The sequence below is a fragment of the Rhinopithecus bieti genome, unplaced genomic scaffold (assembly GCF_001698545.2).
Source record: "Rhinopithecus bieti isolate Rb0 unplaced genomic scaffold, ASM169854v2 scaffold_6380, whole genome shotgun sequence".
Classification (NCBI taxonomy): domain Eukaryota; kingdom Metazoa; phylum Chordata; class Mammalia; order Primates; family Cercopithecidae; genus Rhinopithecus; species Rhinopithecus bieti.
Genome location: NW_016806642.1, coordinates 7334977 through 7352723, shown reverse-complemented (window position 1 = coordinate 7352723; position 17747 = coordinate 7334977). Strand labels below are relative to the sequence as shown.

General features: G+C 45.5%; 1 protein-coding gene across 6 annotated transcripts in view; it reads left to right on the top strand.

The window, feature by feature from the left end:
• Positions 1-11503, top strand: part of PATJ (PATJ crumbs cell polarity complex component) — a 441042-nt gene extending 429539 nt beyond the window's left edge. For 4 of the 6 annotated variants that reach the window (XM_017877223.1, XM_017877220.1, XM_017877221.1 and 1 more), the window contains 2 exons: positions 339-462; positions 8506-11503. In XM_017877223.1, coding sequence (XP_017732712.1) covers positions 339-462; positions 8506-8652 — 271 coding nt within the window. In that variant the 3' untranslated portion in view covers positions 8653-11503. The remainder of the gene's footprint in view (positions 1-338; positions 463-8505) is intronic. The other 2 variants (XM_017877225.1, XM_017877224.1) reach the window with 1 other exon arrangement.
• The last annotated feature ends 6244 nt before the right edge of the window (positions 11504-17747 follow it).

Genomic DNA, 17747 nt, shown 5'->3' with positions numbered 1-17747 from the left:
AAAAAAAAAAAAAAAAAAAAAAAAAAAAAAAAAAAAAAAACTAAGCATATAGAAGAGTGCTTTGACAATTTCAGCATCATGACTTTATCTTTAATTAGAAATCAGTGAGTTTTATGGAAGAGAAACCTCTAAAACATCAAGAATATAGGTGATTAATTGGCATGATGTGAGAAGTTTTAAAATAACTTTCTAGATTGCTTTCTGAGAGTTTGATTTGATAAACCAAACTTCATAGTTTTGCAGTATGAAAGTCTCTCTCAAATCTGTATTCTTCCAATAAAATGAAATTCCCTCTCGATATCTATTCTGGAATTAAACAGCATGCATTGTGTTTTCAGAACACCTCCACCTAAGATTATTACTTTGGAGAAAGGCTCTGCAGGATTGGGGTTTAGTATTGTAGGGGGTTATGGAAGTCCCCATGGAGACCTGCCAATTTATGTCAAGACTGTATTTGCAAAGGTATATTTTCTTTTTTAATGTACTTTTTTAAAAAAATTAAACCTAGGTGAGATTTTTTTTAAAGTGCTTTGCTTAGCTTTACTTTGGGTTAAACCTGGATGTGTGCATGTATGCTTATTTCATTTGAATCTTATAGGAAATTCTCACACCAGAATAGTGAAAGAAGAGTTCTTTTACAATGGCGGAGTCACAGAAGTGCAGTTTTCTTTGGACTCTATTACGGAAGCAGATGCTCACAGATTTTTAGAGTGTCTTCTTTCAGCAACACAGCATAAGGAGCAGTGCCACTCTTTAGAAGGTGTCCTTGGAAATATTGTTCTGAACTAGAAAAAGGATTTGGCCTTCTTCTTGAAAATAATAGGCACTGGAGGCTAAGGCAGAAAGGTTTGTGCTGTGCAAGCCTCGGATCAGTGCATTCTGCATTCTGCATTCTTTTTTTTTTTTTTTGAGATGGAGTTTTGCTCTTGTCACCGAGGCTGGAGTGCAATGGCGTGGTCTCAGCTCACTGCAACCTCCGCCTCCCCGGGTTCAAGCAATTCTCCTGTCTCAGTAGCTAGGACTCCAGGCGCATGCCACCACACCTGGCTAATTGTTGTATTTTTGGTAGAGACGGGGTTTCGCCATGTTGCCCAGGCTGATTTCAAACTACTGAGCTCAGGCGATCCACCCACCTCGGCCATCCAAAGTGCTGGGATTATAGGTGTGTGTCACTGTGCCCAGCCTAAGTAATTATTTTTAACTTCATTGTAATTTTTTTAATTGGAATTTAATTTTTAAATAAATTTTGAAGATCTCTGAGAAGTATTTCAAATTGATATTACAATTTTTTTTCTTCTTTGGTTTTATCACAGTCATTTGTTTATGAACAGATCTTGTTGAACTGCTTTATTTTCCTAAAGAAATAAAGGTCTTCAAGGCTGGGCATAGTGGCTCACGTCTATAATCCCAGCACTTTGGGAGCCTGAGGTGGGCGGATCACCTGAGTTCAAGACCAGCCTGGTCAACATGGTGAAACCCTTCTCTACTAAAAAACACAAAAACTAGCCTGGCGTGGTGGTACACACCTGTGATCCCAGCTACTTGGGAGGCCGAGACATGAAAATCCCTTGAATCTGGGAGGCAGAGGTTGCCATGAACCCAGATAGCACCACTACACTCCAGCCTGGGCAACAGAGTGAGACTCCATCTCAAAAAAAAAAAAAGAGAGAGAGAGATAAAGGTCTTCGAAAGGAGGAGTAAGAAGGAATCTGTCTCTTTCTAGAAAGCTATACTATACATTAAATACAAGCTTGCTTTTACCTGTGCAGATCTTAGATCTTATCACCTGTTAATTGGGCCCAGTGAACTGCCATAAAACCCTTAAGTCATTTGGCATTTGCTTTTGGACCACATTGAGCAGCTGCACATTTACCCACTTCCTGCGTCTTGCTAGAGTGCCTATTAGGGCACGGCATTCCCAAACACAACCTGTTAAACTGGTTATAGGCAAAAGTGGAGAGGAAAGGCAGCACAGAAACATTCTGGGTAGCAGAATGCTTATCCCCAAGGTAGATAAACCATAAACTGACCATCCTTCTCCTATGACACATTTAATACCGTAAGTTGTTGGGATAATTATTCTTTGGAGGGCATTATTATACTTTGCTTTTGAAATAGCCAGCTATGTAGATAAGGACAGTGGGAAGGCTGCATAATTAGCCCCCATGTTTTAACACGTTCTGCTGGCCTGCCGTTGCCTCCACAAAGCCCCTCCAGAATGTTTGCAATCACCCATTCACTTAATGTAACTGGATACAGACACAACATGGGATCAGCTTCTAAGGCCTTTTGATCTGGCTCCAGAGCTCAGCAGGCTGCCCCAGCTGTCTACACTTTCAATAGATTGGTAGGCTGGGACCCAGACACGTTTTGACAGGACACCAGAACATACAGGTGGGAGCCAGACACCCTGACGTGGCACCAGAACATACAGGTGGGAGCCAGACACCCTGACGTGGCACCAGAACATACAGGTGGGAGCCAGACACCCTGACGTGGCACCAGAACATACAGGTGGGAGCCAGACACCCTGACGTGGCACCAGAACATACAGGTGGGAGCCAGACACCCTGACGTGGCACCAGAACATACAGGTGGGAGCCAGACACCCTGACGTGGCACCAGAACATACAGGTGGGAGCCAGACACCCTGACGTGGCACCAGAACATACAGGTGGGAGCCAGACACCCTGACGTGGCACCAGAACATACAGGTGGGAGCCAGACACCCTGACGTGGCACCAGAACATACAGGTGGGAGCCAGACACCCTGACGTGGCACCAGAACATACAGGTGGGAGCCAGACACCCTGACGTGGCACCAGAACATACAGGTGGGAGCCAGACACCCTGACGTGGCACCAGAACATACAGGTGGGAGCCAGACACCCTGACGTGGCACCAGAACATACAGGTGGGAGCCAGACACCCTGACGTGGCACCAGAACATACAGGTGGGAGCCAGACACCCTGACGTGGCACCAGAACATACAGGTGGGAGCCAGACACCCTGACGTGGCACCAGAACATACAGGTGGGAGCCAGACACCCTGACGTGGCACCAGAACATACAGGTGGGAGCCAGACACCCTGACGTGGCACCAGAACATACAGGTGGGAGCCAGACACCCTGACGTGGCACCAGAACATACAGGTGGGAGCCAGACACCCTGACGTGGCACCAGAACATACAGGTGGGAGCCAGACACCCTGACGTGGCACCAGAACATACAGGTGGGAGCCAGACACCCTGACGTGGCACCAGAACATACAGGTGGGAGCCAGACACCCTGACGTGGCACCAGAACATACAGGTGGGAGCCAGACACCCTGACGTGGCACCAGAACATACAGGTGGGAGCCAGACACCCTGACGTGGCACCAGAACATACAGGTGGGAGCCAGACACCCTGACGTGGCACCAGAACATACAGGTGGGAGCCAGACACCCTGACGTGGCACCAGAACATACAGGTGGGAGCCAGACACCCTGACGTGGCACCAGAACATACAGGTGGGAGCCAGACACCCTGACGTGGCACCAGAACATACAGGTGGGAGCCAGACACCCTGACGTGGCACCAGAACATACAGGTGGGAGCCAGACACCCTGACGTGGCACCAGAACATACAGGTGGGAGCCAGACACCCTGACGTGGCACCAGAACATACAGGTGGGAGCCAGACACCCTGACGTGGCACCAGAACATACAGGTGGGAGCCAGACACCCTGACGTGGCACCAGAACATACAGGTGGGAGCCAGACACCCTGACGTGGCACCAGAACATACAGGTGGGAGCCAGACACCCTGACGTGGCACCAGAACATACAGGTGGGAGCCAGACACCCTGACGTGGCACCAGAACATACAGGTGGGAGCCAGACACCCTGACGTGGCACCAGAACATACAGGTGGGAGCCAGACACCCTGACGTGGCACCAGAACATACAGGTGGGAGCCAGACACCCTGACGTGGCACCAGAACATACAGGTGGGAGCCAGACACCCTGACGTGGCACCAGAACATACAGGTGGGAGCCAGACACCCTGACGTGGCACCAGAACATACAGGTGGGAGCCAGACACCCTGACGTGGCACCAGAACATACAGGTGGGAGCCAGACACCCTGACGTGGCACCAGAACATACAGGTGGGAGCCAGACACCCTGACGTGGCACCAGAACATACAGGTGGGAGCCAGACACCCTGACGTGGCACCAGAACATACAGGTGGGAGCCAGACACCCTGACGTGGCACCAGAACATACAGGTGGGAGCCAGACACCCTGACGTGGCACCAGAACATACAGGTGGGAGCCAGACACCCTGACGTGGCACCAGAACATACAGGTGGGAGCCAGACACCCTGACGTGGCACCAGAACATACAGGTGGGAGCCAGACACCCTGACGTGGCACCAGAACATACAGGTGGGAGCCAGACACCCTGACGTGGCACCAGAACATACAGGTGGGAGCCAGACACCCTGACGTGGCACCAGAACATACAGGTGGGAGCCAGACACCCTGACGTGGCACCAGAACATACAGGTGGGAGCCAGACACCCTGACGTGGCACCAGAACATACAGGTGGGAGCCAGACACCCTGACGTGGCACCAGAACATACAGGTGGGAGCCAGACACCCTGACGTGGCACCAGAACATACAGCTAAGAGTAAAATGCCTGTGCATTGCTGGTGAATTTTTAAAAGAACCCAGCAGCATCCACACAGTGGGACAAGAGTAGTGGGAATAAAGAATGGACTGCGGCTCACACAGAATGCCCTCTTCAAAGGCGCCACTGAAAGAGCTCCTTTAGGAAGCACCCATGGAAGTAGAAACATTGTAAGGAATAGATATTGAATATCCTTCGTGTATTTCATTACTTACAGAATGGCACACCTAAAAATGAAAAGCTCTGAATTAAAAAAAGTAAAAAGACAAATTTCTAAGCCCTATCCAGTGGCCCACTTAGCACAGTCAGTCTTACTAAAAGAATATTCCAGGCCAGGCACGGTGGCTCACACCTGTAATCCCAGCACTTTGGGAGGCCAAGGCGGGCAGATCACGAGGTCAGGAGATCGACACCATCCTAACACGGTGAAACCCTGTCTGTACTAAAAATATAAAAAAATTAGCCGAACGTGGTGGTGGTCACCTGTAGTCCCAGCTACTCTGGAGGCTGAGGCAGGAGAATGGCATGAATCTGGAAGGCAGAGCTTGCAATGAGCTGAGATCACGCCACTACACTCCAGCCTGGGCGACAGAGCAAGACTCTGTCTCAAAAAAAAAAAAAAAAAAAAATTCCAGTAGGGCAGGACATGGTGGCTCACACCTGTAATCCCAGCACTTTGAGAGGCTGAGGCAGGAGAATAACTTGAGTCCAGGAGTTCAAGATCAGCCTGGACAACAACAAAAATGAGATGGGGACAACCCCATCTCTAAAATGAAAAAGATTTTTTAAAAAACTCCAATGTAGGCCAGGCATGGTGGCTCACGCCTGTAATCCCCAGCACTTTGGGAGGCCTAGGCAGGCAGATCACTTGAGGTCAGGAGTTCAGAACCAGCCTGGCCAACATGGTGAAACCTTCTCTCTACTAAAAATACAAAAATTAGCCATTCGTAGTGACAGGCACCTGTAATCCCAGCTACTCGGGAGGCTGAGGCACGAGAATCACTTGAACCTGGGAGGTGGAGGTTGCAGTGAGCTGAGATCACACCACTGCTCTCCAGCCTGAGCAACAGAGTGAGACTCAGTCTCAAAAAAAAAAATCGAAGCCAGCCTTAGGTCTTAGTCCCTTCAGCAGCTGAATTTTACCCTAAGCCAAATAAGAGATTGACCTAAAGACTTCAGCAACTCTAAAAATTTAAGGAGCAGTTTTTCAGAGCCTATGAAATCTGAACCATGAACTTGGTTGTCACTAGTGTTTTATTTTATTTACCACCATGTTGAGTAAATGCCATGTGTCATACATTTAATCCTTAGAACAGGCCACAAGGTAGATAGTAGATGCCCATTTTACGGCATCTGAGAAGACTAAGTAACCAACTTGGGACAAATAGCAAGTGAGTAAAGAGGCACAATTACGAAGTAGGTAGAGGTTTTCAAGCAATGTATTTATTTCGATTTTACCTTTTCCCCTGTAGTCCACAAATGCCACATTGGTAAAGTAGGAGAATAGATACACATCAGTAAGTGCTCATCAACCAAGCACTGCAACACCAGAGAGAGTCCAAATCCTAGAAAGAAAAAATCATCCTGGCTGGGCACAGGTTCACACCTGTAATCCCAGCACTTTGGGAGGCTGAGGCGGGTGGATCACCTGAGGTCAAGAGTTCGAGACCAGCCTGGCCAACATGGTGAAACTCTCTCCTAAAAATACAAAAATTACCCAGGCCTGATGGCAGATGCCTGTAATCCCAACTACTCGGGAGGCTGAGGCAGGAGAATTGCTTGAACTCGGGAGGTGGAGGTTGCAATGAACCGAGATCGCACCATTACACTCCAGCCTGGGCGACAAGAGTGAAACTCCTTCTCAAAAAAATTTAAAAAATTTTTTTTGCATTACTAAAAAAGATAAAGAGCTTAACATAGTTTTTAAAAAACTAATTTACACAGATATCTGAGATTTACTGAAGCCCTTAAATCTTAGCATGTAAAATTTAATGAAATCAACTTTGCTTGTAATTCTGATTTTATCCAGTAAAATTACTTGTTTAATTTTGTCTTTAGTACAGTTGACCCATTATTTTCTTAAAAGATTTGAGTGAAGTTGCAAGTTTTGGGTTTTTTGTTTTTTGGGTTTTTTGAGTCAGAGTTTCGCTCTTTTTGCCCAGGCTGAGTGCAGTGGGGCGATCTCAGCTCACTGCAGCCTCCGCCTCCCAGGTTCAAGTGATTCTCCAGCCTCAGCCTCCCAAGTAGCTGGGATTACAGGTGTGCGCCATCACACCCAGCTAATTTTTTTATTTTTAGTAGAGACAGGATTTCACCATGTTGGCCAGTCTGGTCTCGAACTCCTGATTTCAGGCGATCCTCCTGCCTTGGCCACCCAAAGTGCTGGGATTACAGGCATGAGCCACTGTGCCTGGCCAGTTGCAATTTATTAATACTTAATTTTAATATTTTGCCCACAGTATACACCTGATTTCGAATACTTTTTTTTTTTTTTGAGACAGTGCTCACTCTGTCACCCAGTCTGGAGTGCAGTGGCACTATCTCAGCTCACTCCAACCTCTGCAGGTTCAAGTGATCCTCCTGCTCAGCCTCCCAAGTAGCTGGGATCACAGTCATAAGCCACCATGGCTGGCTAATTTTTTGTAGAGGCAGAGTTTCACCATGTTGCCCAGGCTGGTCTCAAACTCCTGAGCTCAAGCAATGCTCTCACCTGAAATTCCCAAAGTGCTGGGATTACAGGCGTGAGCCACTGCACCCAGCGGGTTTTGAATATTCTTTATTGCACATGCATTTAGAAATTCCACCATTCTCACGGTTTAGAAAACCTGTCTGATTCCCAGCATCTCAGGACCTCCAAGCTGCACATGGACACAGGTCTCAGGAGCGCTGGTGCCTCCTAGCTCAGCTTCTGATTGAGTCAGTCAAGAGCGAAGTGCCTGTAGGCTTTGGTTGCCCCCTGAAGTTTGACCTCGTTTAGAGGATTCTTGTGGCACTGACTTTTCAAGGGACTTAAACAGTTACCCCCTACAGATGGTGAAACCTCCTGTAAATCATTTTTTAGGTCTTTTCTTCCCTTACCAGTCCAAAATGTTTCTAGTAATATCGTGGCATTTTTAGATATGCAGCTTTAGAGTGTAAAAACCCCAAAGTTTCACTGGCTTTGTGCCGTTTTGAGGAGCCATGCATGACTGAGTATATAATAAAAGTAGTCATTTAGAAACCTATTTAGATGATCAAAGATAAAGTGGAAGGTTTTGAATATGATATTACAAAATTTTAGAGATGCTACACTTGTATATATTTATATATAGATAACAGCTTTATTGGGATATAATTCACTTACCATACAATTCACCCATTTAAAGACTACACTTATTTTTGACAGATCACAGTGCTGATAGCTTAATAATGCAACGGGAACTCTGTATAATGGTGGTATTATAAGACTAACACCAGATTCAATTCTATCTGCCTTTTTTTGTATATTACATTTCCATGACTAGGAGGTGATATGACATCCAATTCCATTTAATACTAAATAGTGAAATAAGGTTCTACTTGTATTAAAAGAAATGTATCAGTACATTTCGACTAGTATGTTATTTAGATTATCCATAATTGTAGTTACTATTCAACCATTATTATTCAAACAGCGTATCTTACATTTTTCCTCATTTAAAACACTACCTGGAAAAAAACTTTAATTGGTAGTTTTTAAAGTTCTTCTTTTACTATGCACACCAGACAGAAGTTAGAGTTTTTAATATGAATGTAATATAAACTGTGCTTTAGCCTGGATTAAACTGGAATGTTTCTTGTTTGTAGGGAGCCGCTGCAGATGACGGCCGATTAAAACGAGGGGATCAGATTTTAGCTGTTAATGGCGAGAGCCTGGAAGGTGTTACTCACGAGCAAGCGGTCGCCATTCTCAAACACCAGAGAGGGACTGTAACCTTAACTGTGCTGTCGTGAGCCTCGGGCCTGGTCACAAGATAGATGTTGTTGTTTAGAATATCCACAGGCAGATGAAGTTCTGAGTGGGTATGAAAAGCACCCTCAACTAAAATGCACCTTCATTCTTATTTCTTGTCCTCTCTGCTCAGGAGAAATGGCTGAGGTTTCATGTGAATTTCCCAAATCAATAATCATCTCCTAATGTTTCCCAGTTCCTGTCACCTGTTGGTGAGGTTGATTTCTAAAACTGAAATGAGTCTGTTTTGCATTTAATTTCAGTGTTCTGATTTCTTTTTTTTTTTTTTTTTTTTTTTGAGACTGAGTCTCTGTCGCCCAGACCAGAGTGCAGTGGCGTCATCTTGGCTCACTGCAACCTCTGCCTCCCAGGTTGGAGCAATTCTCCTGCCTCAGCCTCCCGAGTAGCTGGGATTACAGGCATGCATCACCATGCAGGGCTTATTTTTGTATTTTTAGTAGAGACAGAGTTTCCCCATATGGGCCAGGCTGTTCTTGAACTCCTGACCTCAGGTGATCTGCCTGCCTTGGCCTCCCAAAGTGCTGGGATTCCAGGTGTGAGCCACCGCGCCCAGCCCAATATTCTGATTTTAACCAATTGGTTCTGATTATATTTGCCAAACCTGGAGTTAACCTCTCTTTCCTCATGCTCTTCTCTCCCTATCCCCTACTCATACCGAGGCTTAACAGCAACCTCAGATCTCACCCAATGGACAGAAACAAATGTTAAGCAACTTATCATCTCACTCATGATTTACTTATGCTAATTGTCTCTTCAAGCAAGCAAGAAAACATTAGCAGTGTAATTAATTTACCAGTGATCCCCAAGATGAAATACCAGATTCTCCTATGGGAAATTACTGTGCTGTCTTCTGTATGACTTATAGTCAAATAAGTCTCAAATTCATTTCTCTGGATAGATCTTTATATGCTAGTCATTGGTGATTTTGATGATTCAATTTACAGACTGTAATCTTCTAAAAATTCTGAAAGATTAATTGTTTTCTGCACCATCTAAATGCATACCACTGAGCAACTGAACTTTATTCTCAACAGGAACAATTAGCATACATGTTCTGAATTCTAACAATGCTAAATTAAATTCAAATCCAAGAAGATCACCTGGAATTAATGGCATTTCAGTAGGCAGGCATCATTCCCACCCCTCGGTCTTAGGAAAAGGAGGTAGAAGCCCCAGAACCACACTGCAGAGATAAGCAAGTTTTGTCTCAAGTCAAACAAGGTCTGGGTGGCCTTGGCCTTGTACAAAGTAGGGAGACATATTTGATTATCTTTCCCTTCACCTTCATAGCAGTCAGTCTAGCAGCACAGACTGCAGGAACCTAAATGGAGCAACATACTTAGCTGCAAAGTGAGCAAATGAATTGAGCCTAGGAATCTGTGATGAAAATGCATGGCTGATGTTTCCTGATCTCCAAGGAGACTCCCATTTGCTGAAGTTTTGCATGCTAAGAAAGCAGCTACAGCAGAATATACAAGAATACTTTTAAGTTGATTATTGGCAATCTTATTCATATATTAGCAAGAAAAAGGGAGAGATGCTTACTGGTGGATGCTATAGAGTCCTCTGTTTTTAAAAGTACCATGGCCAGGTACAGTGACTCACGCCTGTAATCCCAGCACTTTGGGAAGCCAAGACAGGTGGATCATGAGGTCAGGAGTTTGAGACCAGCCAGGCCAAGATGGTGAAACCCTCTCTGTACTAAAAATACAAAAATTAGCCGGGTGCAGTGGCAGGCGCCTGTAATCCCAGCTACTCAGGAGGTTGAGGCAGGAAAATTGCTTGAACCTGGGAGGTGGAGGTTGCAGTGAGCCGAGTTCGTGCCACTGCACTCCAGCCTGGGTAACAGAGCAAGACTCTGTCTCAAAAAAAAAACCCATGAAGGATGAGTACTAGAGTCAGTAATAGAAGTAGTTCAGCAGTATTTAACTACAACACAATGCTGCAAATATTTCACAGTAATTGTCAGAGTTTAACGGGCTCTAATTTAAAATGTTATTTAATAAGTATAGATTTTAATTGAGAATTATCTTTGAGTAGATGTAATCACAAAGTGCATTAACTCTTATTGGAATATTTTATGGCTATTCCAAAGTATAGAGTGCCTAAATTTTGTGTTGAAAATGTCTTTCATGACGATATTAAGTTTTCTGAAATTACACATGGCTTTTAAAATTTCTAATGTATCCAAGATGTGCAATGTTGTTAGGATCTCATTTTTCAATGCATGAAAAGCCACCAACCTCAGAACATTCTGTGTTAATTGTACCTGCAAGAACACCTCAGGCAAGCCACGAAGAAATGAAACCCAAATGAAACTTGAAAATGCACCTTAAAAATATATATACATATAATAGTTTTGAAATGAGATTCTGCTTTATTTTGATGGAATGGCCATTAAATACACATTTTGAGATAATACATTGTTGTTGTGTTTCTTTATACATTATCCTTTTAGGTCATGCTAGTACAAGTATATTGATGAAGGATTTATGATGCTTTATACTTCTTACTGCACTAAATTGATAGAACTAGTATTTGTCATAATCGGTTCTGTCTCTGCTTGCATGACTAATAAGTAATTGCCTTTCCAAAAGATATTTTGCCTCAGAACTTACTGACAAGCTGAGAGGCTATGAAAATGGCAATTTGTGAAAGAAGTAGTGCTCTTATATTTGGCCTCATCATTTGGGCCATTTAAGTATAGTAATGATATCACTAATGGAATTAGCATGAGAGGGAAGTAAGCCAGGAAGAATAAAAGTGCTGAATGTTTGTATGTATAAGATATTTCCAAAGATTCTAAATAAATGTAGTTGCCTACAGAGCAAATGGAGTTTTATTATATATGAAAAAGTGTACTTTCTGGATCTAATTGTGCTTTTTCTTCAGCATTTTGTTCCCTAATAGAAAAAAAAAAAGTCCAACTTTTCACAAGGTATTTTGGTGTCCTATTAAAATCTGGAGTCCATGGCTGGGCATAGTGGCTCACGCCTGTAATCCCAACACTTTAGGAGGCTGAGGCAGATGGATCACCTGAGGTCAGGAGTTCAAGGCCAGCCTGGCCAACGTGGCAAAACCCTGTCTCTACTAAAAATACAAAAATTAGGCCGGGCACGGTGGCTCATGCCTGTAATCCCAGCACATTGGGAGGCTAAGGCGGGTGGATCACGAGGTCAGGAGATCGAGACCATCCTGGCTAATACGGCAAAACCCCGTCTCTACTAAAACTACAAAAACAAAATTAGCCAGACATCGTGGCGGGTGCCTGTAGTCCTAGCTACTCTGGAGGCTGAGGTGGGAGAATGGCATGAACCCAGGAGGCAGAGCTTGCAGTGAGCCGAGATTGCACCACTGCACTCCAGCCTGGTCGACAGAGTGAGACTCTATCTCAAAAAAAAAAAAAATTAGCCAGGCATGATGGTGGGTGCCTGTAATTCCAGCTACTGGGAGGCTGAGGCACAAGAATCACTTGAAACCGAGAGGCAGAGGTTGCAGTGAGCCAAGATCGCGCCATTACACTCCAGCCTGGGTGACAGAGTGAGACTGTTTCCAAAAAAAAAAAGTCTAGAATCCATTAATAGCTGTCTCAGGTATTCATTGCCCAACTATGTTGCTGGGCACTAGAATAGATGCATTATAGGCCGAGCATGGTGATTCACACCTGTAATCCCAGCACTTCAGGAGGCAAGGTAGGCGGATCACCTGAGATCAGGAGTTCAAGACCAATCTGGCCAACATGGCAAAACCCTGTCTCTACTAAAAATACAAAAATTGGCCAGGTGTGGTGGTACACGCCTGTAGTCCCAGCTACTCAGAAGGCTAAGGCAGAATGGCTTGAACCTGAGAGGTGGAGGTTGCAATGAGCCAAGATTGTGCCATTGCACTCCAGCCTACGTGACAGAGGGAGGCTCAGTCTTGCTGTGTTGCCCAGGCTGGCCTCGAACTCCTGGGCTCAAGCAATCCTTCCACTTCAACATCCTGTGTAATTGAGACTACAAGTGCACGCCACCTTGTCTGGCACAACTAAAATTTTTTGCACCCAATTTTCTTCTTAATTTTATATTTTATTTATATTTTTTCTATTAAAGTCAACCAGAACAGTGAGACTTTTTTTTAACACAAAAATTTAAATTTAGGTTATAGTCTCAGTTGTATGCCAGCCTAGTGCAAATGTTAAGTTTTTGACAGCTTGACTTTCAATCTTCAGATGCTCTGTATTTAAGTAAAGACAAAAAAAGAAACATTTCACTCTCTGCACAATCCCAAAATAAACTGACATTTGGAAGAGTCATTTGTGTGTGTGTGTGACGGTGTATAAAAGACTCACCCTGCCTCGCCTTAGCAGTATATCCTTTTCCAGTCATGTGAAGGAGTAAGCAAGAAAGTTGCTTTGGTCTTCAGTCCCTGAGAGATTACTGTCGGGTATCAGGACCTATGCTTGGCAAAATTATACAGGAGCAAACATATATTTGATATTCCTTCTAGAATCAGTTTTTTTGAAATGGAGGCAACCTCAGAACTGGGAGTTTGTCCTGCCTGCTACAGCACTCCTCCCATTTTACAAGTGGGAGAAGCGTGCCAGAGAAAGGAAGTGACTAGCCCAGTCCCTCACTAGCTTGCAACCCTGAGAGTTTTCCATAAACCTTACTGGGAATTCACCAACTTAGCAAACTACTGTAGAGTACTCACACATGGCTGCTAAATTGGTTCGAAATACTCTCGAAAGCTTTTCTTTTCTTTTGAGTCAGGGTCTCGCTCTGTCACCCAGGCTGGAGTGCAGTGATGCAATCACGGCTCACTGTGGCCTCAAACTCCCCGGCTCCAACGACCCTCCCACCTCAGCTCTCCAACTGGCTGGGACTACAGGTGTGCGACACCATGTCTGGCTAATTTCTTTTTTTTAACTTTTTGTAGAGACAGGGCTCTCACTATGTTAAGACTATTTTTAAGGACAGTTTTGGCCAGGCACAGTGGCTCACACCTGTAATCCCAACACTTTGGGAGGCGGAGATGGGAGGATCACTTGGGCCCAGGAGTTTGAGACCAGCTTGGCTAACGTGGTGAAATCCCATCTCTACAAAAAAGACAAAAATTAGCCAGGCATGATGGCGTGTGCCTATAGTCCCAGCTACTCGGTCGGCTGAGGTGGGATGATTGCTTGAGCCTGGTAAGTTGAAGCTACAGTGAGCTTTGTTTGCACCACTGCACTCCAGCCTGGGTCACAAAGTAAGACCTTGTCTCTGAAAAAAATGTTAAAAGGCACTTTTAAGTTAACAGCAAAATTGGGAGGAAGGTGCAGAGTTTTCCCACATACCTGCGCCCTCACTCACACAGCCTCTCCCATTATCAACATCCTCTACCAGACTGGTACATTTGCTACAATGAATGAACCTACATTCTCACCCAAACTCCATAGAGTACCTGAGGGTTGAATCTTGGTGGTGTACATCCTATGGGTTTGGACAAATGTATGACGTGCCTACCATAAAGATATATAGAATATTTCCACTGCCCTAAAAGTCCTTTGTGTGCTCCCTATTCTTCTCCAACCCCCTTCCCAACCATGAAAACCAAGGTTTTTTTTTGTTTTGTTTCTTGTTTTTTTTTTTCTTTTTTGAGATAGAGTCTCTCTCCGTCTCACAGGCTAGAGTGCAGTGGCGCAATCTCGGCTCACTGCAACCTCTGCCTCCCAGGTTCAAGCAATTCTCCTACCTTAGCCTCCTGAGTAGCTGGGATTACAGGCGTGTGCCACCACACCCAATTAATGTTTGTATTTCTAGTAGAGACGGAGTTTTGCCATGTTGGCCAGGCTGGTCATGAACTCCCCGCCTCAGGTGATCCACCTGCCTCGGCCTCCCAAAGCGCTGGGATTACAGGCGTGAGCCACCGCACCCGGCCCCTCTTCCATGTCTTTTCATGGCTTGATAGCTCATTTCTTTTTAGCACTGAGTTATATTCCAGTGTTTGGATGTACCACAGTTTATCCATTTACCTACTAAAGAACATTTTGGTTGCTTTCAAGTTTTGGCAATTAGGAATAAAGCCACTATAAACATCTGTGTGCACAGCCTGAATTTGTAAGTTTATTTCAGTTCTCCCTAAACACAAGCACAAGATTTGGTGCCACAACACAAGCACAAGATTTTTAAAAGATTAAAATAAAGAGTAGAAGAAAACAAACAAATGAAAAAAGGACACATCTTTTGGATGTAGTCTATCCACTCACCCTACATCTCCGCATCCTGGGAAGAATTTCCAAGGCCAGGCACTCTGGATACCCTCCCTCATGGTTTAAACATTCTTCTGCTCTAGATAGACACAGGTGATTACAGATGCGGTGTTTCAATGGCTCCTCCTGCCTAATGGCTTTACTGGGCACATCCCCAGCATTACTCTCCCAGGAGAACAGAAGAAACGGTAATGTCTTAAAGGGAACCCGTCATTCAACTCCTCTCAACCCCAGAGCCATGTGTTACTCTCCTGGGAACTTCAGGATACCTGTCTGAAAACACTCCAGGGAGGCTAAAGTGGAGGATCACTTGAACCCAGGAGTTCAATACCAGCTAGGGCAACATAGGGAGACCTGGTCTCTACAAAAAGTAAATTAGGCTGGGCTCAGTAGCTCACACCTGTAATCCCAATACTTTGGGAGACTGAGGTGGGCGGATTGCTTGAGCGCAGGAGTTTGAGACCAGCTTGGGCAACATGGCAAGACCCCGCCTCTACAAAAAACACAAAAATTAGTCGGACGTGGTGGCACACACCTGTAGTCGCAGCTACTCCGGAGGCTAAGGTGGTAGAATCACCTCAGCCCAGGGATATTGAGGCTGCAGTGAGCCATGATCATGTACTACAGCTTGGGTGACAGAGTAAGGCCCCCATCTCAAAAATAATAAATTAATTAAAAAATCAACCTGGCACCGTGGCATGCACCAGCAGCCCCACCTACTTCAGAGGCTGAAGTGAAAGGATCGCTTGAGCCTGGAAGTCGAGGCTGCAGTAAGCTATGATCACACACTGCACTCAAGCCTGGGCAACAGACTGAGAACATGATCCTCCTCCCCCACTCCCCCCAAAAAGAAAAGAAATATACTCCAGTGGCCCCCATGCCATGAAGAATAGGATTCACCTGTTCTTAAAGATTGAAAGCAGAAACTTCCTGTCCAACATCGTATTAGTCAGCATTCTCCAGAGAAACTGAACCGAGAAGATGTGTATGTATTTAGAAAGATTTATCATAAGGAATTGGCTTTTGCAGTTATGGAGGTGGGCAAGTCCAAAATCTGCACTGTGGGCCAGCAGGCTCAAGACCCAGAAGATGGTCTTCTGGGAAGAATGTTTCACAGGTGGGCATGGTGGCGTGTGCCCGAAGTCCCAGCTATTCCAGAGGCTGAGGGTGGGAGGATCACTTGAGCCCAGGAGGCAAAGGCTGCAGTGATCTGAGATGGCGCCACTGTACTCCAGCCTGGGAGAAAGATCGAGACCCTATCTCAACAACAAACAAAACAAACAAAAAAAGAAAGAAATGTTGATCTCATCCAAAAACACCCTCCAAATTCACAAATCAAGCATCAGACATCATGAGACCTTGAACGGACCCCTCGAAGGATGGCCTTGCCTTAAGGAAAGTGCAGAAGTGTCCACTGTCCTTGTTCTCAACACCTTCCCAGCCCCCCAACCCCTCTGGTGTTCACCGCTGTGGTGCAGTCACCATCACCACTTCTACCATCCCAGAACCCTCAAGAGCGGATGGCTTGAGATCTTGCCTCTGCCACCCCACCACCCAAGGACCCTAAGTATTTGTACACCTAAGTAGGTGGCTTCTCAGTGGACTCAGGGTCAAGTCCAATTCAGCATGGATGTCAAGCTCTTCATAATTTAGCTTCCATCTTAACCTCCAGCAGTCATATTAACTCTGGTTAACCCTGGCTTATCCCAGGATAAGCCGGACTCTCCACCCTTAGGCCTCTGCACACACTATCATTGGCATAGACAGCACTGCTGCTCAAGATGTGACTGCAGACCACCATCATCAGCACCACCTAGGAGAGGTGCAAATGTATGCTCTAGCCTAGACCAACTGCATCAGAATCTCTGGGGTAGGGCCAAGAAATCTAAGCTTTAACAAGCTCTTCTGGTGATACTAAACACTAAACTTTGAAAGCCCGAACACTCCCTTTTTCCAGTCTGTGGTCATTCACAATTGCTGAGTTCTTTTCTGCCTCCAGTGGCTAGAGGCAGAAAGAAACACCAGCCTCCTCCCTTGCTGCCTTGCCACTGGAGGTATTTTACCTGTTAGAACAAGTCTCAGACTGAGTCTGCACCTGTATGAACTTTTTTTTTTTCTTGAGACAGGGTCTCACTCTATTGCTTGGGCTGCAGTGCAGTGGCGTGATCATGGCTCACCACAGCCTTGACCTCCCAGGCTTAGGTGATCCTCCCACCTCAGCCTCCTGAGTAGCTGGGACTACAAGTGCATGCCACCACACCCACCTAATTTTTTTTTTTTGAGACGGAGCCTCGCACTGCAAGCTCTGCCTCCCGGGTTCAAGCCATTCTCCTGCCTCAGCCTCCCGAGTAGCTGGGACTACAGGTGCCCGCCACCACACCCAGCTAATTTTTTCTATTTTTCAGTAGAGACGGAGTTTCACCATGTTAGCCAGGATGGTCTCAATCTCCTGACATCGTGATCCGCCCACCTCAGCCTCCCAAAGTGCTGGGATTACAGGCGTGAGCCACCATGCACGGCCCTGGTTTTTTTTTTTTTTTTGGCTTTTGTTTTTTTTTAAAATTAAAACAGGGTTTCACTCTGCCACCCAGGCTGGGGTGCATTGGTGAGACTAGGATCCATTGCACCCTCGACCTCCTTGGCTCAAGTAACACTCCTGCCTCAGCCTCCTGAGTAGCTAGGACTACAGATGCACACCACCACACTGGGCTTTTTAAAATTCTTTGTAGAGACAAGGTCATACTATGTTGCTCAGGCTGGTCTCAAACTCCTGGCCTCAAGCGATCCTCCCATCTCAACCTCCCAAAGTGCTGGGATTACAGGTATGAGCCACCACACCCAGGT